Source organism: Rhamphochromis sp. 'chilingali' (genome assembly GCF_963969265.1).
Source record: "Rhamphochromis sp. 'chilingali' genome assembly, chromosome: 11".
NCBI classification, from domain to species: domain Eukaryota; kingdom Metazoa; phylum Chordata; class Actinopteri; order Cichliformes; family Cichlidae; genus Rhamphochromis; species Rhamphochromis sp. 'chilingali'.
Genome location: NC_137938.1, coordinates 1,260,413 through 1,285,697, shown reverse-complemented (window position 1 = coordinate 1,285,697; position 25,285 = coordinate 1,260,413). Strand labels below are relative to the sequence as shown.

The window sequence follows — 25,285 nt, the reverse complement described above, 5'->3', positions numbered from 1 at the left end:
AATGAGAGGTGAAACGTCTTCAAGCAACTTAAAGAAGTCCAGACGCTTTTCTTTGCAAGCTCCTTTGAATATAGACGTATATGGACGGCGTCAATGCATTTGCGCGGTTAGCTCATTAACGCGTTGATGCGGTCCAGCCCCACGCACAGGGCAATCCGCAGTAACAGGTTAATGGAGATTTGCCTCGTTAATGTAGTTATGGTGTTAATGTCATTTTAACTAGATTAACGCTGACAGCACTAAGATATATATAAAAGCTCTGAGGTGTAAACGGGTGTGATTGTGAGCCACACCCGTTTTCACACCGTGGCTCAGGTGATTAGGCAGAGGAACAATCAGGGGTCCAGGACCCTCTTTGGGACACTTCCAATAGGGCTTGAAAACCTGGAACTCTCCACCAATTGCTCTTAGAATTGAAGAAGCTTCTCGGATGAGAGGTGAAACATTTTCAAGAAACTTTACTTTCCAAACTCATTAGAGATATTTCTAGATAATGAGCACACTTTTTCAAGTTAGCTTTAATAGGTTATTAATGTGTATATAATGTCTCCAAAAGTTGATGCTGTTCATCTGGACATAGCTTTTTGTGGGAGAAACGTTTCGTCACTCATCCAAGTGACTTCTTCAGTCTCAGCTGACTGCATGTTTCCCTAATCAACTTTTGGAGATTTACTTACCTGGATGATTGAGCATGCATCAAGATGAAGATGTATATAATGTGTTTATAAAGTTGATTTCACTATAGTGAATCCACTGCCATGTTTATGTTCATGGCGTTTTGGCCACATCTCTCTTTAAAGTGAGAATTTTATGGTCAGAGAGACTTTACCTTGGATACATAAAGGATTCTCGAAATAGAAATGAAATTGTTGTTGGAGTTTTTGAAGGAGGGTTTAAACATAGACTGTTTTGGTTTGTTTTTTGTACAGTGTGTAGTGTTTTTACCAAATGATCATAAACATAAGGAAGGTGGAAAAAACACAATTTGTTTCTTTTCTCTTTTTTCCTCTCTTCTATAAATTGGCTTACTCCTTTCTCAGATCTCATGTGAATGAGCTTTATCTACTTGATTAATTCACCATGGTTGCATGAGCTGTTCCTCCCATCTGTTGTAATACTAATGCAAAATAATTCAGACATGTATAGCCTGGGGACAAGAAGATCTGTGACACATCCATGTAAAAAGCCACTGTCAAAAGCAGTATTACCTTTAATAAGATGTAATTTTATTACCTAACAAGGTGTGTGTTTACTTATTAAATCATTTAAAGGTGTTGTAGCAACAGGCCATAGGGAATGCCTATGACTCGAAGAAGAGAGACGTATCACTGCTTCGAATAATATCCTGCAAAGACACTAACATAATAAACCACCATTAGATATATGTTTTGCAGAAGACAATAGTTAACCAACTAAAGTAGTTTGAACCAAGAAAAGGCAAACAAAAAACAGACAAACTGTGATTGGGAAGCTTGCACGTCTGAGAGTGCGGTCTATTGAATTGACTGAGGCTGATGATAAGTCTTACCAAAGTGTTCCATTCCAGTCATGCATTTTAAACATCTCACACTGAATGTGTGGATAGAATATGTTTTCTCTGAGAGACTTCCAGTGCAGTGATGGAGGTAGCTGCGTGAAACTTCTGCTCCCGGCCCGTTTTATGTCAAAGCCTCTGAAATTCCAAATATTAACAAGATAAACAGCTGAAAGTGAATAACTAGGAAGGGGCTATGGTGAAGGATAAATGCTGCAAGACGAAAACCAAGAAACGAGTCGAAACTACGACAGTGATGGATACTGATGAAAGTGAAGTCAACGAGGAGGGCAACATTTTGGCTAGTGCTGAGGCCACTGCTAGCAGAACTGCCGAAAGGAATTAGGGCGACAGGGTTGATCTGAGAGCGATACTAATGGAAATTAAGGACTTCAGAAAAGAAAACACGCAACAGTTTGAAGAAGTCAAGGCCGAAATATGCAAAACCAACATAAGACTCGAGGAAGCGGAGGGACGTATCGTGGACACGGAGGAACGGGTTGAAATGGTGGAGGACGTGGTATTTAGCTACTTAAACTACAATCCAAGCTTGCGTCTCAGTTCGCCGATCAAGAAGTGCGCTCCCGCCGAAATAATGTCAGGATATATGGAGTAGTGGAGAACAAAGAGAAAAGTGCGCCCACTATGATAGACTTTGTTGAAAATCTTCTGAGGGAGAACCTGAAACTCCCCTCGACTTTGAACTTAGACACTGAGTGAGCACATCGTGCCCTTGCTGCGTCCCCCCCCCCCCCCCCCCCCAGATGGTACCCCGCCTCGGTCCATCATTGTTCACTTTTTGAGTTACAAGACTAAGGAGGAAATACTCAAAAAGGCATGGCAAGTGAAGGGATTTCAGTGGAAAGGTAAACAGATTAATATGGACCAAGACTACGCTCCCGACGTCCTCAAACAGAGAAAGGCATACACAGAAGCTAAGATGGACAACAGGAGACTCTGACAGCGCTGAACAGCTCCTTCAGTGGCTGCGGCACCCACGGTGTGGGACGGAGAGATTTCACAGGTCTTTCCTCCCCACGGCTGTCAGACTCCACAACAAAGACTCCAACTGATCAACACACACATCCACACATGTGCATTAAAACTAAGTGCAATACTCTTTTTCTGACAAAGTTGTATTTTTACTCAGTTGTATAAAGCATTTGCATTCTATTTTTATCCTATTGTATATTTTATTCTACTGTATATAGTATTTTATTTTATTCTATTCTGTACAGTTGTGTACAGTATTTTATTCTTATTGTATTCTAATTTTTGCTATATAACTTTTGCACTGTCCACTTCCTGCTGTGACAAAACAAATTTCCCACGTGTGGGACTAACAAAGGTTATCTTATTTTATCATATCTTTTGAGAACCCTAAAACAGTGAGGGATACGCTTCCAGACACCGTTTCCTGCTAAACTTTGAGCATTCTACCTGGATCGAACAGCATTCTACAATACCGCTGAAGAGGCGACGAAGGACATGTTCGACAGGGGCCTCCCAATAGCGATCTACAAGCCCCCAGAGTCGCCGTTGGCACAGATCAAGAAACTGACACGGCCCACGAAAGGGAACAAGAGAGAAAAGCGATCCACACTGAAGCGCCCGAGTCATATGGACTCTGTGTCAGTCAAGGAGAGACTGCAACAGTATAGAAGGGACCCGCAATAAATGCATCACTATTACAAGTAAGATGTCGACGCATATTAACCAGCTACAGGTAAAATAACTTATCCTTTCCGAATTGCCTGCTTTTTATTTATTTTAATTATTCCTTTTGTAAACTCTGCTGACTTCGGGCAAAAAGAGACAATATAATGATAAGGGAAGCGAAATGCACAATATTTAGAGCTACCGCCTTGTTGTAATTAAGAGGCTGGGAGTACTGCCTCATGCAGGGTGGGAGAATTGCACAAGGACGTCTTCCAATCAGGGGGCCCACTCTAGAGTGGGTGGCGGTCCCCTTTAAGGACTTATTACACCAGATCTTACAGGGTTTCCTTATTTATTTTTCCCCCCTTTCTTGTCAAATTTTCATCATTGGTTCTATTGTTATCCTGTTAGCTGTGGTTCTGTGCAGCACTGTTCAGACAATGTGGCATTCCTAGGCTTATTTCGACAATAATGTTCCACCTTAAAAATGGAAAACACTGTTAATATCATCTCCTTTAATGGAATAGTTAGCCCACAAAAAAGAGCCATACTGTCTAAACTAGCCCTACTACAGGAAACGCTCTTGTCAGACCAAGAACACAAAAAAACTGGAGTGAGGCTTTAATAAACATGTTTATTCATCATCATATAAGTCCGGACACCGCAGAGGAGTTGCAATATTGGTATCACAACAGACTTGTTTTGAATTTTTATCTGACAAAAGAGATAGGGAGGGCTGATATGTACTGGTAAAAGGGAGAATTGACAGTTTTCTGGTGACAATTCTCAATATATACGCTCCCCCTGGGAGCGACCGGAGTTTCTATAAGCACATGTTTGAGCTGATGGCATCTGAAACACAAGGAATGCTGATATGTGGAGGGGACATGAATATCCCAGCCCATACTAAATAATGAGGACCAGATTGAAAATTTCTCTAAAAGTTCTCTAAACCTCCCGAAGGTCTCAGAACAGGAGAACAGCATGTTAACTAAAGAAATTATGGATAAAGAAATCAGTGTTGCAATTGCAAGACTAAAGCCGCACAAGACCCCTGGCATGGATGGTTTCACTGGTGAATGGTATAAGACCTACAAGGAGGAATTAACTCCTAGGCTGAAGGCAGTGTGCAACTGGGTCCTTAAAGGAGGGGAGGTCCCTCACCATCATGTCTGTTGTTCCTAAGGAAGGAAAAGATAAATTGAACTGTGGGCACTATTACCAATATCAGTATTAAACCTGGATTATAAAGCATACACATCCATAATAGCCAAACGACTTAATAATGTTATACCCAAACGTATTAATCTGGATCAAACCGGGTTTATCCGTCAGAGGCAGACCCAAGACAGTATTAGAAGGACTCTCCACATCATATATCACTTTAAAAGGAATAATCTAGAGGCAATGCTGATGGGTTTAGATGCTGAAAAAGCATTTGACTCAGTAAGATGGTCATTTCTCTATAAAGTTCTAGATAAGTTTGGATTTCATCAGATAGTCACTGAGACAATTCAAACAATTTACAACAAACCAACAGCAAAAATTCAAATAAACAGCAGCCTATCAAAACCATTTATCTTTGAAAGATTATGCCGACAGGGTTGCCCACTATCTCCGATCCTATTTGCTTTGTTCATCGATCCCCTTAGTCAATATATAAGACAAGATAACCAAGTTAAAGTGATCAATGTCCAGGGAGATTATCAGAAGCGCTCTCTTTTTGCCGATTACATTTTAATCTACCTAGGCCACAGAGTGAATCTCTACCCAGAACAATGACAATATTAGAGGAATTTGGGTCATTATCAGGCAAGTTATGACCTTCAACTTCCAACCTGGGGTTGAACTTAAAAAGAAGTGCAATCTCAAATGGGGCAAAGACTCCATAAAATATCTTGGGATGATATTATGCAGAGACGATAAAATGCTTTTTGAACTACGGCCCATTAAACACAAAAACTGAAGTCGGATTTAATGAGGTGAAGCCTCATTCCAACTTTGGGCCTAATTAACAGGATAGTATCAATGAAGATTAGCATTCTATCACGCCTGCTTTATCTTTTCCAAACTCGCCCCATTGAAATCCCAAAACAACAATTCGTGGAATGGGACAAGATAGTTTCCCACTATTTATGGTTGGGGAAAAAAACAGGGTAAGATACAGTACACTACAATTACCAAAGGACAAGGGCGGTCTATCTTTACCATGTCTGAAGGACTATTATTATTCTGCCCAGCCATTAGTTTGTTTATGTGATTCTTTGTTTAAATCTCAGTGGAAAGACATAGAAGAACGAGCTACTCATGGCCAACCAATCCAAGCTATGATAGCGGATGGTAAACTAAAGTCGCATTTGAAAGATCCTGATAATCCCTGGATAAAATCAACTTTTAAGATCTGGAAGGACGTGTGCAGAGAGAACAAGCTAAACAAGGCAGAATTGATGCAAAGACGGTGTGCTTTTGATACAGGGTTCCCACCCAACCAGGGTGACATAAGATTTCGAGAATGAAAATTGAAAGGCCTTATTTCTTATTTGACATTCAATCATGAGGGGGAACTACCAGATTTTCAGAGGCAACACAGGTTTAAACAATTAAGATTCCTTTAGATACTTACAGATAAGAAACAGACTTTAGGAAATTGTAGGGCCCAGTTGGGAAAAGGGAAACAGAATTCTATATACATTTCAAATGGCTTATAACGTTAACACTGTGGTTCGGAAGGTTGTTGTAAAGCTCTATCAAAGATTTCAAGAAAATAAATCTACCAGTACTTTGTATGTTTAAAAGAATGGGAGAAAGAAACAAGCTCAATGATGGAGGACAAAGGTTGGGACCTGTTATGTAAAGTGCAATGGGAAACAACCTGCTCATCCAATTGGAGAGAGTTTGGCTGGAAAAATATAATTTGTTTCTTTCTTACCCCAGACCAACAAAGCCATCAAAATGTAAGTTCAGCCTGCTGGAGATTATGTGGCAATCAAAGGCAAATCACTACCATTTATTCTGGTCCTTCCCCAAAGTTAATTCATTCTGGCAAGATATTCATAAATGCTTGGAAAAGATTGTAAGTGCCCAACTCCCCTTTGATTTCTTACATATGTACTTAGGCCAGGAACCCCTAAATATAACCACTCCAGCAGATAAATGCCTACTGAGAATTATTACAATGTCAGCTAAGAAAACATTGACTAGGCATTTTCCTGCAACCAAACGTACCGGGAATACAAGAACTTTACAATACTGTGTACCAAATATTTGTAATGGAGAGGCTTACTATGTCTTTGCGGCTTCAAAGAGACAGAATGGAGGCTCCTGTAGCTCAGGCAGTAGAGCAGGTCATCTACTGATTGGAAGGATGGTGGTTCGATTCCTGACTTCCCCTAGTCTGCATGCCAAATATCCTTGGGCAAGATACTAGCTTTTTGATGCATCCATCGAAGTATGACTGTGTGTGAACGTTAGTTAGAGAATGTGCTTGTGCAAATGGGTGAATGAACAAGTTGTGTAAAGTGCTTTGAGTGCTCAGAAGAGTAGAAAAGTGCCATATAAGAACCAGTCCATTTACCATTACAGATTCAACAAACTCTGGTCCAGATGGACCCAGTACATTAAAGAGCTAAGAAGTGATTTTTTTAAAAATGACTCTCCTTACCTAGGTAAGCAACTATAAGGTGGACATCACACCAAGATTGGATCAACTGCCTGCACTTGTCCAGCTGGGTGTGTGTTTGTTTGTTTGTTTTTTGATGATTTTTTTTGTTTGCTTCTTCTTTGGTGCTATTGTTTGTTGGTTTTGATTGTTTGTTTGTTTCTTTCCCTATTATGAAAATGTTGTCCAGATATATATATTCCAAATAAACACTCTATATACAGGGGGAGGGTGGGGGAGAAAAACAACTGGGAACTATTGCTTACATCTGACTACAGTTTTGAGAAATTGAAATTCTGTTGGATATATTGACTGACAATGTATATGGCTATTTGATCTTTGTCCCCGTGTTTGTTGTAAAGTTCCTTGTGTTAATTCTTTGTACAAGATCACCAATAAAAACTACAAATATAAAAAAAGGAATATGTTTTCTCAGTGGATAACAATAGCCTTTTGCAACTGCGTGTACTTAATGCTCAAGGAGAATAAAAGCAAGGCTTCAAGGTTCACAAAAAGGAGTAGAGCTCAAATGGTGTCAGAATAGGACTTTATCACATGTGATCCTGGTAATAACCCAAACCCTAGGAATTTAAACAAGTAGCATCTCTAAACTACTTATCATGTAGGGCAACAAGGCCGAACTCTAGGGTAAGACATCAGCATTTCCCAGAGGATGAAGGGAACATCCTATTTAATGACACCGGTCTCCACCTTAAAGGGCAGGCAATGTTCTGTTCCACAAAGAGATTCTCAACCTAACTACTTGTTTGTTTCTTTGGAGGAAAAGAGCCTAAACATACCTTAAAGGTGTGAGTCTAAATATCATGATACCTTTATAGAATAGAATAGAATAGAATAGAATAGAATAGAATAGAATAGAATGCCTTTATTGTCACTATACAGTTGTACAATGAGATACAGAGCATCTCCTACTCAGTGTAAACATGCTGGGGGGGCACAGTTCTGCAGCGCTATGTACATATGGACAGTGTTAACAGAGGGAAAAACATATATATATATATATATATATATATATATATATATATATATATATATATATATATATATATATATATATAAAAACACCCAGCACGCCCCTGCGGGCGGTTTATCCTTCAAGCTCGGGTCCTCTACCAGAGGCCTGGGAGCTTGAGGGTCCTGCGCAGTATCTTAGCTGTTCCCAGGACTGCGCTCTTCTGGACAGAGATCTCCGATGTTATTCCCGGGATCTGCTGGAGCCACTCGCCTAGCTTGGGAGTCACTGCACCTAGTGCTCCGATTACCACGGGGACCACCGTTACCTTCACCCTCCACATCCTCTCGAGCTCTTCTCTGAGCCCTTGGTATTTCTCCAGCTTCTCGTGTTCCTTCTTCCTGATATTGCTGTCATTCGGAACCGCTACATCGATCACTACGGCCGTCTTCTTCTGTTTGTCTACCACCACTATGTCCGGTTGGTTAGCCACCACCATTTTGTCCGTCTGTATCTGGAAGTCCCACAGGATCTTAGCTCGGTCATTCTCCACCACCCTTGGGGGCATCTCCCATTTTGACCTCGGGACTTCTAGGTTATACTCGGCACAGATGTTCCTGTACACTATGCCGGCCACTTGGTTATGGCGTTCCATGTATGCCTTGCCTGCTAGCATCTTGCACCCTGCTGTTATGTGCTGGATTGTCTCTGGGGCATCTTTACACAGCCTGCACCTGGGGTCTTGCCTGGTGTGATAGACCCCAGCCTCTATGGATCTTGTACTCAGAGCTTGTTCTTGTGCTGCCATGATTAGTGCCTCTGTGCTGTCTTTCAGTCCAGCTTTGTCCAGCCACTGGTAGGATTTCTGGATATCAGCCACCTCCTCTATCTGCCGGTGGTACATACCGTGCAGGGGCCTGTCCTTCCATGATGGTTCCTCGTCTCCCTCCTCTTTCTTGGGTTTCTGCTGCCTGAGGTATTCACTGAGCACTCGGTCAGTTGGGGCCATCTTCCCAAAGCAGCTGGATAGCGTAGTGGTTAAACTACACGCCTTTGGAACAGAGGATCGCAAGTTCGATTCCTGCCTGGGGCGTCTGTATCCAGTAAGGGTCCTAAGGCTAGACCCCCTATGCTAAGCAAGCCTACCGCAGACATGAGCGAGACAGATAAATATGAAGGCATGCCGGCTCGGACGTCGCCCGGATCAACAAGGTCCGCGTCAGGTGTTGAGGAACCAGGGCACCCTGACGAAAAGTGGGCTACTGGAACAAGAAGGCATCGGTGGGCAAGGGACGAAAACAGGGCGTTGTTGGAATGCTACTACGCAAGTAACCCCGGCGGAAGGGGCTACATGAATAGGATGAGGGACCTATGGATTCTTCGATACCCAACATCCACAATGACGGCGAAACAACTAGTAGCTCAGTGTTCCAACATTCGAAAGAAGGGACTGCTCTCACAGCTAGAGATTGACGAGGTACAACACAAATGCTACGGCAAGGAGGAGTCAGGACGCCAGGTCAGGGGGGAGATATCATCACCCCCACCCGAGATTGGGTACATAGCCCCAAGTGCGATAGGAGAAGGATCGTTGAGTGCGAGAGGAACTGACCTGAAAAATAGGATCATGGCCAAGCTTGAAACCTGGATCCCCCGTAGCCGGTTACCAAGATTACGTGAAGTACCCTCAGAAGGTCTGCTAGATGATGTTAATGCAGCACTACGGGCAATACCTACAACCACGATTACCGACACTAACAAGCTGATCTACAATACGGCAACAGTGATCAGTGAGATGCTTGGCTACAAGTTGAACAGCGACAAGGGGCAGTACCCTCCATGGAGAAGGAGGCTAGAGGGCAAGATCAAAGTAGCACGGAGGGAGGTTAGCCAACTAACGGAGTTGCAGAAAGGTGCGACAAATAAGGTGCCTAAGAAATACAGCAAGCTGTCCATACCTGAGGCCTTGGAAACTGCCAAGCAAAGACTCACAGCCTTGGCCAGCCGCTTGAGGAGGTACACCAGAGAGATAGAAGGCAGGAGAATAAACCAGCTGTTCTCCACAGAACCAGCAAAGGTGTACTCTCAGTGGCAAGGGAACAATAAGAGAACAGCACCACCAAGGCTGGAGACGGAGCAATACTGGAAGAGCATATGGGAGAAGGACGCAACCCATAACGGCAATGCTCAGTGGCTAGTGGATCTGAGGACTGACCACAGCGACCTCCCTGAACAGGGTCCAGTAACCATCACAGTGGCAGATATCCAAGAAAGGGTCTCCAGTATGAAGAGTTGGACAGCACCAGGGCCCGACATGGTTCACGCCTACTGGCTGAAGAAGCTGACTGCACTCCACGAGCGTCTGGCAACACAAATGAACCAGCTGCTAGTTAACGAGAGACACCCGGAATGGCTAACTGAAGGCCGGACGGTCCTGATCCCCAAGGACCCCAAGAAGGGACCGGTCCCCTCCAACTACCGACCAATAACCTGCCTCAGTACTACATGGAAGCTCCTGTCAGGCATCATATCGGCTAAGATGAACAGGCACATGGGTCAATACATGAGCGGGACACAGAAAGGAATTGGCAAGAATACCAGAGGTGCAAAACACCAGCTACTGGTAGACAGAACAATCAGCCGAGACTGCAAGACCAGACTGACCAACCTGTGCACTGCCTGGATTGATTACAAGAAGGCCTATGACTCAATGCCCCACAGCTGGATACTGGAATGCCTAGAATTGTACAAGATCAACGGGACCCTAAGAGCCTTCATCAGGAACTCAATGGGGATGTGGCGTACAACACTAGAGGCCAACTCCAAGCCCATAGCACAAGTCACCATCAAGTGCGGGATCTACCAAGGAGATGCTCTGTCCCCACTGCTGTTCTGCATAGGCCTGAACCCCCTCAGTGAGATCATTAACAAGACTGGCTACGGATACCGACTACGGAACGGAGCAGTTGTCAGCCACCTCCTGTACATGGATGACATCAAGCTGTATGCCAAGAGTGAACGAGACATCGATTCACTGATCCACACTACCAGGCTATACAGCAATGACATTGGAATGTCGTTCGGACTGGAGAAGTGTAGTCGGATGGTAACAAAGAGAGGGAAGGTAGTCAGAACTGAGGGGATTGAACTACCAGAAGGCAACATTGCAGACATAGAGGACAGTTACAAGTACTTGGGGATCCCGCAGGCGAATGGGAACCATGAAGAGGCCGCTAGAAAAGCTGCAACCACCAAGTACCTGCAGAGGGTCAGGCAAGTCCTGAGGAGTCAGCTGAATGGTAAGAACAAGATCCGGGCCATCAACACGTACGCCCTGCCCGTGATCAGGTACCCTGCTGGGGTAATAGGCTGGCCAAAGGAGGAGATAGAAGCCACTGACATAAAGACAAGAAAGCTCCTTACCATGCATGGAGGGTTTCACCCCAAATCCAGCACCCTGAGGCTGTACGCTAAGCGGAAGGAAGGGGGCCGGGGACTGGTGAGTGTCAGCACCACAGTCCAGGATGAGACAACGAACATCCAAGAATACATTGGGAAGATGGCCCCAACTGACCGAGTGCTCAGTGAATACCTCAGGCAGCAGAAACCCAAGAAAGAGGAGGGAGACGAGGAACCATCATGGAAGGACAGGCCCCTGCACGGTATGTACCACCGGCAGATAGAGGAGGTGGCTGATATCCAGAAATCCTACCAGTGGCTGGACAAAGCTGGACTGAAAGACAGCACAGAGGTACTAATCATGGCAGCACAAGAACAAGCTCTGAGCACAAGATCCATAGAGGCTGGGGTCTATCACACCAGGCAAGACCCCAGGTGCAGGCTGTGTAAAGATGCCCCAGAGACAATCCAGCACATAACAGCAGGGTGCAAGATGCTAGCAGGCAAGGCATACATGGCACGCCATAACCAAGTGGCCGGCATAGTGTACAGGAACATCTGTGCCGAGTATAACCTGGAAGTCCCGAGGTCAAAATGGGAGATGCCCCCAAGGGTGGTGGAGAATGACCGAGCTAAGATCCTGTGGGACTTCCAGATACAGACGGACAAAATGGTGGTGGCTAACCAACCGGACATAGTGGTGGTAGACAAACAGAAGAAGACGGCCGTAGTGATCGATGTAGCGGTTCCGAATGACAGCAATATCAGGAAGAAGGAACACGAGAAGCTGGAGAAATACCAAGGGCTCAGAGAAGAGCTCGAGAGGATGTGGAGGGTGAAGGTAATGGTGGTCCCCGTGGTAATCGGAGCACTAGGTGCGGTGACTCCCAAGCTAGGCGAGTGGCTCCAGCAGATCCCGGGAATAACATCGGAGATCTCTGTCCAGAAGAGCGCAGTCCTGGGAACAGCTAAGATACTGCGCAGGACCCTCAAGCTCCCAGGCCTCTGGTAGAGGACCCGAGCTTGAAGGATAAACCGCCCGCAGGGGCGTGCTGGGTGTTTTTATATATATATAAAATGTACAATATACAAGACGTAAGTAATATGTAATAAATAGTGTTGTGTATATACAGTTGGGTTATTGCACATAGAATTGGTATTGCACAGTGGTGGTCCATAGAGGAAGTGGGAAGTGGGGGGCTGTGTTATCTGTGCATGTGTGAGTTCAGGGTAGTTATCGCTTTGGGGAAGAAACTGTTTTTGAGTCTGTGGGTTTTTGTGTTGATGCACCTGTAGCGCTTCCCTGAGGGAAGCAGGCTGAACATGTTGAAGCCAGGGTGGGAGCTGTCCTTGATGATGTTTGCTGCTCTGCTGAGGCAGCGGGAGGAATAAATGTCCATCAGGGAGGGGAGAGGGCAGTTTCAGGACTTCCTCTCTGTAGGCTGCCTCGTCTCCCTTTGAGATGAGTCCGACTACCGTGGTGTCATCAGCAAACTTGATGATGAGATTGTTGTTGTGGGTCGAACTGCAGTCGTGGGTGTAGAGAGAATACAGGAGGGGGCTCAGCACACAGGGAGCCGGTGCTCAGTGTGCGAGTGGAGGAGAGATGAGGGCCGAGCCTTACAGTCTGGGGCCGGTTTGTGAGAAAGTCCTTTATCCAGGCACATGTGAGAGGAGGGAGGCCAAGAGTGACCAGTTTGGTGATGAGGATGTCCGGGATGATTGTATTAAAGGCTGAGCTTTAGTCCACGAAGAGCATTCGGACGTAGCTCTGCCGCTGCTCTAGGTGACTCAGCAGCAGGCCAGGTTGTAACCGTCTTTGTGGTGGGCCTGGCACTGCTCCTGAGGGGGGGGTGTAGGCTGGGGAGAGCAGGAGGGAGAGGTGGTCGGACTGACCGAGGTGGGGGAGGGGTATGGCTCTGTATGCATGCTTGATGTCGGAGTAAACATGATCTAGAGTGTTTTCTCCTCTGGTGGGACATTTGACATGCTGATAGAACTTTGGGAGCACAGTCTTTATTTCGGCCTTATTAAAGTCACCTGCAATTATGTGAACACCGTCCAGGTGGGCCGGCTGCTGTTCGTTAATGGTGTTCAGCAGGATAGAGAGCGCCGTGTTTATGTTGGCATCGGGTGGAATGTACACAGCCGTGATGATCACTACTGTTAGCTCTCTCGGTAGAAAGAAAGGCCGGCATCTTACAGGGAGTGCAGAATTATTAGGCAAGTTGTATTTTTGAGGAATAATTTTATTATTGAACAGCAACCATGTTCTCAATGAACCCAAAAAACTCATTAATATCAAAGCTGAATGTTTTTGGAAGTAGTTTTTAGTTTGTTTTTAGTTTTAGCTATTTTAGGGGGATATCTGTGTGTGTAGGTGACTATTACTGTGCATAATTATTAGGCAACTCAACAAAAAACAAATATATACCCATGTCAATTATTTATTTTCACCAGTGAAACCAATATAACATCTCCACATTCACAAATATACATTTCTGACATTCAAAAACAAAACAAAAACAAATCAGCGACCAATATAGCCACCTTTCTTTGCAAGGACACTCAGAAGCCTGCCATCCATGGATTCTGTCAGTGTTTTGATCTGTTCACCATCAACATTGCATGCAGCAGCAACCACAGCCTCCCAGACACTGTTCAGAGAGGTGTACTGTTTTCCTCCTTGTAAATCTCACATTTGATGATGGACCACAGGTTCTCAATGGGGTTCAGATCAGGTGAACAAGGAGGCCATGTCATTAGTTTTTCTTCTTTTATACCCTTTCTTGCCAGCCACGCTGTGGAGTACTTGGACGCGTGTGATGGAGCATTGTCCTGCATGAAAATCATGTTTTTCTTGAAGGTTGCAGACTTCTTCCTGTACCACTGCTTGAAGAAGGTGTCTTCCAGAAACTGGCAGTAGGACTGGGAGTTGAGCTTGACTCCATCCTCAACCCGAAAAGGCCCCACAAGCTCATCTTTGATGATACCAGCCCAAACCAGTACTCCACCTCCACCTTGCTGGCGTCTGAGTGGGACTGGAGCTCTCTGCCCTTTACCAATCCAGCCACGGGCCCATCCATCTGGCCCATCAAGACTCACTCTCATTTCATCAGTCCATAAAACCTTAGAAAAACCAGTCTTGAGATATTTCTTGGCCCAGTCTTGGCGTTTCAGCTTGTGTGTCTTGTTCAGTGGTGGTCGTCTTTCAGCCTTTCTTACCTTGGCCATGTCTCTGAGTATTGCACACCTTGTGCTTTTGGGCACTCCAGTGATGTTGCAGCTCTGAAATATGGCCAAACTGGTGGCAAGTGGCATCTTGGCAGCTGCACGCTTGACTTTTCTCAGTTCATGGGCAGTTATTTTGTGCCTTGGCTTTTCCACACGCTTCTTGCGACCCTGTTGACTGTTTTGAATGAAACGCTTGATTGTTCGATGATCACGCTTCAGAAGCTTTGCAATTTTGAGACTGCTGCATCCCTCTGCAAGATATCTCACTATTTTTGACTTTTCTGAGCCTGTCAAGTCCTTCTTTTGACCCATTTTGCCAAAGGAAAGGACGTTGCCTAATAATTATGCACACCTGATATAGGGTGTTGATGTCATTAGACCACACCCCTTCTCATTACAGAGATGCACATCACCTAATATGCTTAATTGGTAGTAGGCTTTCGAGCCTATACAGCTTGGAGTAAGACAACATGCATGAAGAGGATGATGTGGACAAAATACTCATTTGCCTAATAATTCTGCACTCCCTGTATTTCTGGTAATTCCACTCCGGTGGAAACCCAGAGAAAACACGCATTAAGAGGCTCTGATGCCTGTGTCTCAATGTCATGGCCCATATCACCTCTACTAGACCCCACATAATGACGTGAAGAAATATTTTTAAAAATGATTATTCAAAAAATGATTTAATATGAAAGCAACAGGCAGAGTGTTACAGGCATAGCCCTAAAGCATGTAGCCTGATGGGCAGCTCAGGGGTTGGGAAGCGCATCTGTAACCGGAAGGTCGTCGGTTCGATCACCGGGCTCTCTGTCCTGGTCGTTGTGTTCTTGGGCAAGACACTTTACCCTACCGCCTACTGGTGTTGGCCAGAGGGCCCGATGGCGCGATATGGCAGCCTCACTTCTGTCAGTCTGCCCCAGGGCAGCTGTGGCTACAACTGTAGCTGCCTCCACCAGTGTGTGAATGTGAGAGTGAATGAATAGTGGCATTGTAAAGCACTTTGGGTGCCTTGAAAAGCGCTATATAAATCCAATCCATTATTATTACTGTGTTCGTGTTTTCCTCTGAAACAATAAGCTCCGTTGGAGCCTTTCAACGCCTCTCTCTGTCTCTCGCTAGCAAAGTGACCCAGACAACAAAGTAAAGCTAGTTTTCAGCTACGAGCCCGACACGAACCCGACGTATTAGCCAGAGGTCCCTTTACTACGGTTCGGAGCCTCGGACCTGTTTTATATATGCGTGGAATAGTTTTCTATACGAGATCACTGCAAAAAGTGCAGCCTTACCTAATGTCCACCTACTGTCACTCATTTATATTAAGATTTAAACATCTAGTTGGTGTTGGTATGGAGAGTAACCTTCAGTAATAGTGATAAATCACACAGCAATAGTACATTCATGTAGTTGTAAAAAGCTTGATAATATATTAAGTAATCCAAAGTATTCAAATACGCTACTGTCATTGAGTAATGTAATGGAATACGTTACAAAATACATTTTGGGGCATGTAATCTGTAATGGAATACATTTTAAAAGTAACCTTCCCAATAATGATTATTACCACCGTCCCCTTTAGATGGATGTATGAGCTAGTTTGATATCACTTGTCATAGTGATACCAAACTAGTTCATACAACCAAGAAAGGCTTAGTTTTCTGTGTAAGCCTTCTAACATGTGCATCATTTTTTTATATTAACTCAAGAGATAATCTTTTCCTAAATCTTACCCAGTAGTTTTGAGGTTTAAATTGGGGGGGGGGGGGGGGGGGGGGCTGTAACTCAGAAGGTAGAGCAGGTCCTCAACAAATAAGAAGGTTGGTGGTTTGATTCCTGGCTGCTCCATCTGCATGCCAAATATCCTTGGACAAGATAATAGCTCCAAGTTGCTCTCCAATGCATCCACTGGAGTACGAGTGTGTGAATGTTAGATACAAAGCACTTTTACACAGAGATAAAGTTTGTATTTATGGGTGAATTAGGCATGTTGTAAACAGTGCTTTGAGTGCTCTGGGAGAAGAAAAGCGTAGAAATCCAGAAAAGTGCTATATGAGAATCAGTCCATGTAAACGTACGTTATTTCTTTACTTCCTGTATAATTACGTTTAGGACCCCAGCAAAACGTCAGATGTGTTTGTACTACTGCCAACACAACATTTTCCCCATATGTAATCTTTCATGAGAAAACTCTGGATTGATAATGTGAAAGTGTAACTAACCTTGAAGAAGGTCATGGATGCGCCGTCTTCTACAACTCCATATTCTATCTTTGTCTGCTTGGCCAGATCATCAGCAGAGTCGATAGGCGACTCCATCCTCTCCACAGTTAGGAAGGCTGCTAAGTTTGCCGTGTAGGAGGAGATAATGATGAGTGTGAAAAACCACCAGATTCCTCCTACAATTCTGGTGGAGAGGGCTTTCGGCATGAGCTCAGATCCTGAATGGAAGGAGCAGAGGAGCAGGTGAGGCTGAATACAAGATTAGGTTTGTGAGTGGGCAACACCCAGACTGGGCCAGGTCTCTGCATCTGCTGCCTGGATCACACACTCAGACACAAACACAAAGATTGGACAGAGTGGGCAGCCACATGGTTGAATATTTCCCTTATGTGTTCTCTTTAACTTTGGAACTAACCTAGTTAAAACAATCAAATTAATAAATTCTTAATTGCAGTAGTAGTAGTAATTAATGCCTTAGACAAACCAAAAGTCTTTACTCATGCTACCCATCTCTGACAGAGCATTGCTATAACAGGATTTCATAAAATTGGATTGGACCACAAGATGTGTCAAAGAGGTGAATATTCCAAATGTTCCAAAACAGTACAAATAATGAATAATAAAATGTTATTTTGGCTCTTAAATGTCAACAATTTACTGATTCCTTATTTTTTTAAGCTATTTAAAAACATTCTGAATACATTCTGTCTTATATACTGACGGAGTTGCAGAGGATAACACTGTTAACTCATAGAAGACCTGAAGGTGGTGGCTGGAGAAAGGGAGAAGCAGCATTTCCCGAGTGAAAGGTGATGATAGGCCAACGATGGATTCATACGATACGATAAGTCTCATGTTATCACATGGTTGCAACATCTCCCTCTGTATCGTCTTGATGCATGCTCAATCATCCAGATAAGTAAATCCACAGAAGTTGATTCTGGTCATCTGGACGTAGTGTTGTCATCGGGAGAAACGTTTCATCTCACTGAAAACGCTACATCCAGATGAACAGAATCAGCTTTTGGGGATCTCCCTCTGTATAATCTGTAAATCTCTGAACTTCTGTACTGATATGTCATTAAAAAAATACATGCATACAATTGTACACCTGTCTTTTTGACCTGGCTGCAGTGACAGTGGCACAACACACAAAGGTTACAAAAATACAACGTGCATGAAGTGACAACAAAAAGGTGGAAAACGGTAGCAAATGCAACGTCATTTTTGGCTCACGCTGCCGTGTAAAAGGGCTGTGCAGTGAACATAAAAATGGCTGCTGCTCCCATGACATGCACAGTGCTACAAAATGGATAGATGCAACACTGTGGTGCAATATTCTAACAAAAGGTTCAAGAAGGTTCTTGATAAGGTACAAAGACTTGTGCCCTGTGAAGAGTGCAATGGCAGTACCGTAAACGAATAAAGGTAAAAAAGGTCCAAAAAAGTATTTTGATTTCAGAGTGTGCATGTAACAGAGATTTACAGACACTGAATGCTCTCTTAATTCATCGACCTTTCAGATTTGCAACTAATTACCAAAGTGAAATTACATGTCAGCTTTTCCAAAAGATAAACTCTGCATAAAAACTATGCCTTCAGGGAACTGCTGTTGTGATTTGGTGCAATATATATAAAACTGAACTGAATAAAAATCTCAGTAGATTTATTGTGATTCCACTGATTGTGGCCATTTCTACAAAGTATAGCTGATGCTCAGCTTATCTGCTGTAAAGTTTGCACTGACTCGACCCTAGTACGTTTCTGGTTTATTTTCTTTCTTCTTCTTCTCCTAAGCCACTTCTGCACTTCTGACACTATAACACACTTTATACACCACTTAAAGTAATTCTCCAAAAGTTGATTCTGTTCATCTGGATGTAGCGCTTTCTGGGAGAAACGTTTCGTCACTGATCCAGGTGACGTCTTCAGTCTCATCTGACTGCAGGTCTCAATCTTATAAACAATACATTTGCATAATGACTGAAACCAGCCCACTGAAGGAACAATGGGCTGGGAGGTCAGTTCCTTAATTTTAATTATGCAAATTCTCATGAACATTGATCAACAGCCACTGATCAATGACCACTGATCAATGGCCATGAGTACCATTCACAGAGAGTTGGGGAATGGCTGCAATCACAGCATTGTAAGATGGCAGGTTTGAGGGCGGAGTCAATGTAAGATGGTGACAGATGTACCCTTAGGCCCCTCCTCCATTCAGAGATGGTCTTTCCCTTTTCACGTAAATGGCCTCCTTGACTCCGCCCTCAAACCGGCCATCTTACAATGCTGTGATTGCAGCCATTCCCCAACTCTCTGTGAATGGTACTCATGGCCATTGATCAGTGGTCAATGATCAGTGGCTGTTGATCAATGTTCATGAGAATTTGCATAATTAAGATTAAGGAACTGACCTCCCAGCCCATTGTTCCTTCAGTGGGCTGGTTTCAGTCATTATGTAAATGTACTGTTTATAATATTGGGGAAACCTGCAGTCAGCTGAGACTGAAGACGTCACCTGGATGAGAGACAAAACGTTTCTCCCACAAAACACTACGTCCAGATGAACAGAATCAACTTTTGGAGAATTACTTTCCTGGATGATTGAACATGCATCAAGACACTTAAAGTAATGCTAGGGTCTTTTTTTCATTAAGTATTATCCAGAATGTATGCAGAGGATGAATGTATACGTGGGGGTAGAGTGGGAGTGAGGGAGGTTTGTTGCCCATATGAGAAAGGTGGGTCTGAGTTATAGCAGGACTATTTTATTTAAATGGCTTAAGCAAATCTGGGATTTTTCGCATTCACTCAGAGAGAAAGCTCTTAGAGTCAGAGAGAACTCTGTGTGCCACTCCCTCTGTGAGATCCTTGATCCTAATACTAACTTCTCATCAAGCTGTCTTTCTTTCTCATAGTCCCTGAGTGAGCTGTCTAGTAGGGAGGGAGTATGCAGTGAAAGACATGGCAGCCAGCTGCAGCTTAAACCTGGTTTTATGGATTTTGCAATGGAGTGTGCACAAGGTGGTTCATGCCTACCAACGTTCTTTCATAGTCCAGTGCCTTCACAACTAATGACATTGCATGGAAACATACATTCTCTCAAAATATGTAGTGGTATGATGTAACACAAAGCTAGAAAAAGTATTTGGACATAAGGAGAGAGACAGGATTGTATTGGTTAAATGCTTAATTATCACATCCGATCGTGGCTCAAGAGTTGGCAGTTCATCTTGTAATCGGAAGGTTGCCTGTTCGCGCCCCAGCTCTGACAGTCTCGGTCGTTGAGTCCTTTCTGCAAGACGCTTCACCCGTTGCCTACTGGTGGTGGCGCCAGTGTCCGGCAGCCTCGCCTCTGTCAGTGCGCCCCAGGGCAGCTGTGGCTACAGTGTAGCTGCCATCACCAGTGTGGGAATGTGTGTGTGTGAATGGGTGGATGACTGAATGTAATGTAAAGCGCTTTGGCGTCCATAGGGACTAAGTAAAGCGCTATACAAATACAGGCCATTTACCATTTTACATTATCAGGAGGGGTTTTTTTTATCTTTAACGAGAGTGTTAGTTGGACACTTTCATGTGCACTCACTGGTTTGGTAGAATTTAAAACCACTACTGTCTGTAACGTGCAGGAAATATGTTAATACACATTTTTATGGAGTTAATAAATAATGTGATAAATCCTCCCTATCTATTAGAAGGAGCGACAATAGCGGGGATACAAGAAATATAAAACAAATATGTTCTGAATAAAGAAATGTAATTCCTGCGAAAATACAGTAATTGTAAAATGTTCCTAAAATATTGTTATATTGGCATTAAATCTTTAGTTAAAGGCTAAAATGGTATGAAAAGTGATTTGTGATTTGAAAGCAGTATATTATTAGGTATATTCAACCATGGCAATAAAGTCGCCCAGTAGGGCCAACAGCCACCCATTTTGTCCATTTTTAAAACCACAACTCAACATGAATGAGAACAAACACACATTCATCAGTGCTGGTAACAATACAATGTTTGTTCTGTGTGGGACCCATGACCAGCAATCAGATGCAGGTATTACCAGGTTTGGACTTTTTATACTTTTGCACCAGAACAGAAAACAGTGGGCGACCTTCAGAGAGGCGAGCGTAGACCAAACAGAGCCTGGTTGGGGCTGACTGTCATGTACCCAAGGTAACGTCATGACCAAACAGCACGTCCCACAGTTTTCTGGGGGGTTAGGCAAGCCGCCCGGCAGGGGAGCCTCTCCACAGTGCAGACCAGCATACTGTTATGTAGCTACTGTGTGTTTGTCGAGACTAGTCCCACAGTCTTCTGGCTCCACATCTTCTCAACATGATGTCTCTCCATCATCTATTCTGCTGACTTTTTAGTGAACACTAAACTACAATTCAAGCTACAATGCATGACATTTACTGAACTCTTTTTCAGATGCTACAAACATATGCTGAATGCTTATCAGATGTTTTCATTTGCTTTGTTGGGGTAAAGATATGAAAAAATCTATAATTTTATTTACTTATTCAAAGTAACTGGAATACTTATGGATCTGTGTTACAAGCTAATCTGGAGATATTAGTAAGCATGGTCTATAAGTAAGTCAGAGCATCCCACTAGCTAAGAGAAACATATGCTATATAAATGCCAAGCCATTACATTCTGGAGTGACTGAGTAATGCAGAGTTTTGCATTGTCCATGTTCTGAGACCTGTATAGTTCATCTGAAAAGTATTCACAGTGCTTCACCTGATCCATATTAGTTTCATGTTAAATTTTCCAAAGTTGATTAAATTAATTATTCACCTCAGAATTCTAATCACAAAACTCCTTGATGACAAAGTGAAACAAAGTTTTCTTGAAAACAAAAATGTAACATGTATAAAACTTTTCACACCTTTTGCGTGACACTGAACATTGGGCTCAGCTGCATTCTGTTTCCAGTGATCATCTATCGGATGTTTCTACAACTATGTACGTCAGAGCACAAAGTGAGCCATGAAGTCCAAGGAACTGCCTGTAGACCTCTCAGACACAGTTACTTAGAGGCACAGATCTAGGGAAGCGTATAGAATTAGATAGATACTGCAGATTACTGCAGCATGACTGTCCCAATGAGCAGAGTGGCCTCCATTATCTGTAAATGGAATAAGTTCCTAGAGCTGTCCATCTGGACAATCTGAGTGATTAAGGTGACCAAGAATGTGATGGTCACTGTGACAGAGCTCCAGCGTTGCTCTGTGGAAAGATGAGGACCTTCCAGAAGGACAAACATTTCTGCAGCTCTACACAATCACACCTGTATGCCAGAGCTGCCAAGCCTCAGTAAAATAGTTTTCTCACCTTTTTATAATTTCACTAGAGTTATACGCAACCATTTTTTCACTTTGTGATTAGGGGTGTAAAAAATAATTCTGAGGTGAAAAATAAGTGTAATCCATTAGTTTAGATTAGTTAGAGGAATAAAGCTGCAACAGGTGTGTAACAAGTAAATGTTGTGACTACTTTCTGGCCCCTCGAGCTGACTGATGTTGTGATTTGGTGCTGGATAAAAAAAATGCACTGTAATTTTCCTGTTAGAGCTGTTCAGTTTTCATCATGTGAGCTAAAGTACTTCGATGGGTATTGTGATTTATATTATTCTCTCTATTTTAGTTCACCCTGCTGAAGTTTCACTGGGAAGGCCTTGAAAAAGTCTGATGGAGCCTGTTGCAGCACAATAACGACTTCCTAGTGTGTTGGTTGTGCAGATAAATGCTCTCTCTATACTGTGTGTGTTATATAATCAAGAAAAAGTTCAAATTGATTACTGTTACTATAGTCAGAAGTTTCATTCTTTTAGTTCTGTGAGTACAACAACCGAACTTGGCCACTATCATCTGTGGTGTTTTTGGAGCCAGACGTGAACTGCTACTTAACCTGATTGGAAAACTCTCTCTTTGAGGCCTAACGTATACATAATTTGCAGGAAGACCAAAGCACACTGATGAGATGGGAAATAGTTTAAGCCATAATGACTTGCGAAAAACATTGTACTGATTTTAGTATTTCATGAAAGTGAACACTTTGTAAATGTGAGTTAGCACCAACCCTTAATGGTATAGCACTCTGAGCCACTCCGCTACTGGATTCACTTTTCTGACGCAGTAGCTACATCTAACTTTTATATACAGTCCAGTGTGGCAGCGTGGAACCACCTGCACAGCTAGATGCCATTAAAGGCAAGCTTTCTTATTTTCCTTCTTGTCATTTGCATAAACTGATCCTTTAACACAATCTCGGATCTTGCAGCTACTTCCCTGTGTGCTCCATTCCAGTGTTTGGTTGCAAGTCATACATACAGTATATACCATGCTTTCAAGGCTTTGCACGCAAATGTTTATGATATGACATACAGCATATCTCTTATTGTGTTATTAAATATATAAGATATTGGTCGCAAAAAAAAAAAGTGTATACCAAGTTGGTAGCACTTTCTATTACAGCTCAGTAATAATGCAGTAATAGTAGAGTAACAATGGGAAACAAGAGCGTAACAATGTAGTATTTTCTAAGTTATTAGTATGCAACTACTGAAGTAATAACCACTTAATATCCAAGTAATATCATTTTTGCAACAGTGGTTACAGCTGAGTACTGTTACACTTAAATATATGTAATTGGATAACAAATCTGGGGTTAATAATGTGGAACTACAGCTCGGTAATAAAGTGATAATAGCAGGGTAATAATGCAGAAACAAGAGCGTAATAATGTGGTAATTTTATTACATTCAGTTACCTGCAGTAGTTTCTGTGAAATAAGAAAGAAACAGAGCTGCAAAATGCAAAACTGTCCTTTGTTATTTAATAATAAATTAATAACTAATATAACATCAAATCCCAATAATATATTAATAACCTATTAAGACAAACTTGAAAAGTGAGTGAGTATTACCTGGAAACACCTGTGGTAGGTTGTGTGTAATAAGCATAAATAGAACAGCCTGCAAAGAGCTGGCTGCCAGTAGGTGGCAGACTGCTGCTGTCGGACTGCAAGGTAAATAAAACCCTTTTTTAATTCCTTAACTTATATTTAGGACCATGTCTGTTGTACTTATTTCATCACATACTGTCAACTTACACCACGAACAAAGCAGCTAACAGCAGGTTAGTAGCTAACGTTAGCTTACCAGATAATACTTAGAGTAGTTCTAAAAACTAAGATTGCATAAAAGTAAGATCGTCATGAAATAAGCTCACCGTTATTATTGCAAATATGGATAGAGAACTAGATGTGGTTAGTTATACTTTCAAATATATATATATATATATATATATATATATATATATATATATATATATATATATATATATATGTGTGTGTGTGTGTGTGTGTGTGTGTGTGTGTGTGTGTGTGTGTGTGTGTGTGTGTATAACACTCCAGTTTTCATCGGTTAAGGTGAGGGGGTTGGAGGTGTGGTGTACTCAGAATACAGCTATTTACCACCAGTAAATTTTGTAGTGGTTTATTTCTGATTATAAACATAATGGTGCACTGTTTCAATAGGACAGTCTGTATCTGTGAAATTGTTGCTCAAAGAACTGCCAATTACATCACACTTGTTTTAACATTGTTGTTCTTTTAAAACTTAAACTTTAAGTTTGTTTTAAAAGTTTTTTTTTACCTGCTTATTAATATGCTATTAAATAGAAACAAGCAGTTTCTGTTTCCTGCTTGTTACACAAAAACTACCACAGGTAACTGAATTGTAATAACTTAGAAATTGCCACAGTATTGCGGTCTTGTTTCCCCGTTGTTACTCTACTGTTACCATGTTATTACTGAGCTGTGATAGAAAGTGCTATCATAAAGTGTTTCTATTTCCATTTCTGTTAATTTTCTCAATCTAAGGGTGCTGATTAGTTGAGAAGATTTGGCAGAAGGAAAAAAACAAACGCAGAAAAGTTTACATTCTCACAGAAAGTCATACATCTGATCCATCTCACATGTTTTGGGTGGGGATACCTACCTGTTGTGATGGCTGCTAATAGGTCAGGAATGTGAGGAGGGAGAAGGAAAGCATGCAGGAGCACCACTGTCATATGCTAATCACATTGCTCAAAGTCTTCTCAAACCATCCTGCTGGACTACACGTAAAGCATCTAGCTACATGCACAGAGGCCCCCATGCATGGTCATGGGCCTGGTCAAAGAGCAAGGTTGACCCCCAGCAAAAAAGTGGGACTTGTGCTAGAAAAAGGGGGGAGGCAGAGGCGTCTACCTTGCTGCATGAGAGCTCCAACTCCGAACCAGAAACTATTAAGCAGGGTGAAATTGTTTTCCACTACATCCGAGTCAGGGTTGCAAGGGTGGGGGTTATACCACTCGTAGGGACTAAACCTGTGACAATTAACAGAGAACATACACACACACACATATTTTTACTGCAGCTGCATAAAGACACAAGAGTATACACTGAAAGAGACCAAGAATGGTCTTCCTACCTGGGGAGACAAAGGAAAGAACACAAAGGTTAGTTAATGTTCAGAGACACTTCCCAAATCAATAAGCATTGCTATGCCAGCATGCTTGAGATCATGTTGCTGTTAATTTGATTCCTTAATGAAA

At 42.7% G+C, this 25,285-nt stretch overlaps 1 protein-coding gene across 1 annotated transcript in view; it reads right to left on the bottom strand.

Annotated features, from left to right (window-relative positions):
* grik2 (glutamate receptor, ionotropic, kainate 2) overlaps positions 1 to 25,285 on the bottom strand; it is a 346,902-nt gene that overhangs the window by 60,682 nt on the left and 260,935 nt on the right. Inside the window, exons 13-14 of the mRNA XM_080897244.1 lie at positions 24,939 to 25,057; positions 16,677 to 16,894 (exon numbers count right to left, since the gene is read on the bottom strand). Coding sequence (XP_080753370.1) covers positions 16,677 to 16,894; positions 24,939 to 25,057 — 337 coding nt within the window. The remainder of the gene's footprint in view (positions 1 to 16,676; positions 16,895 to 24,938; positions 25,058 to 25,285) is intronic.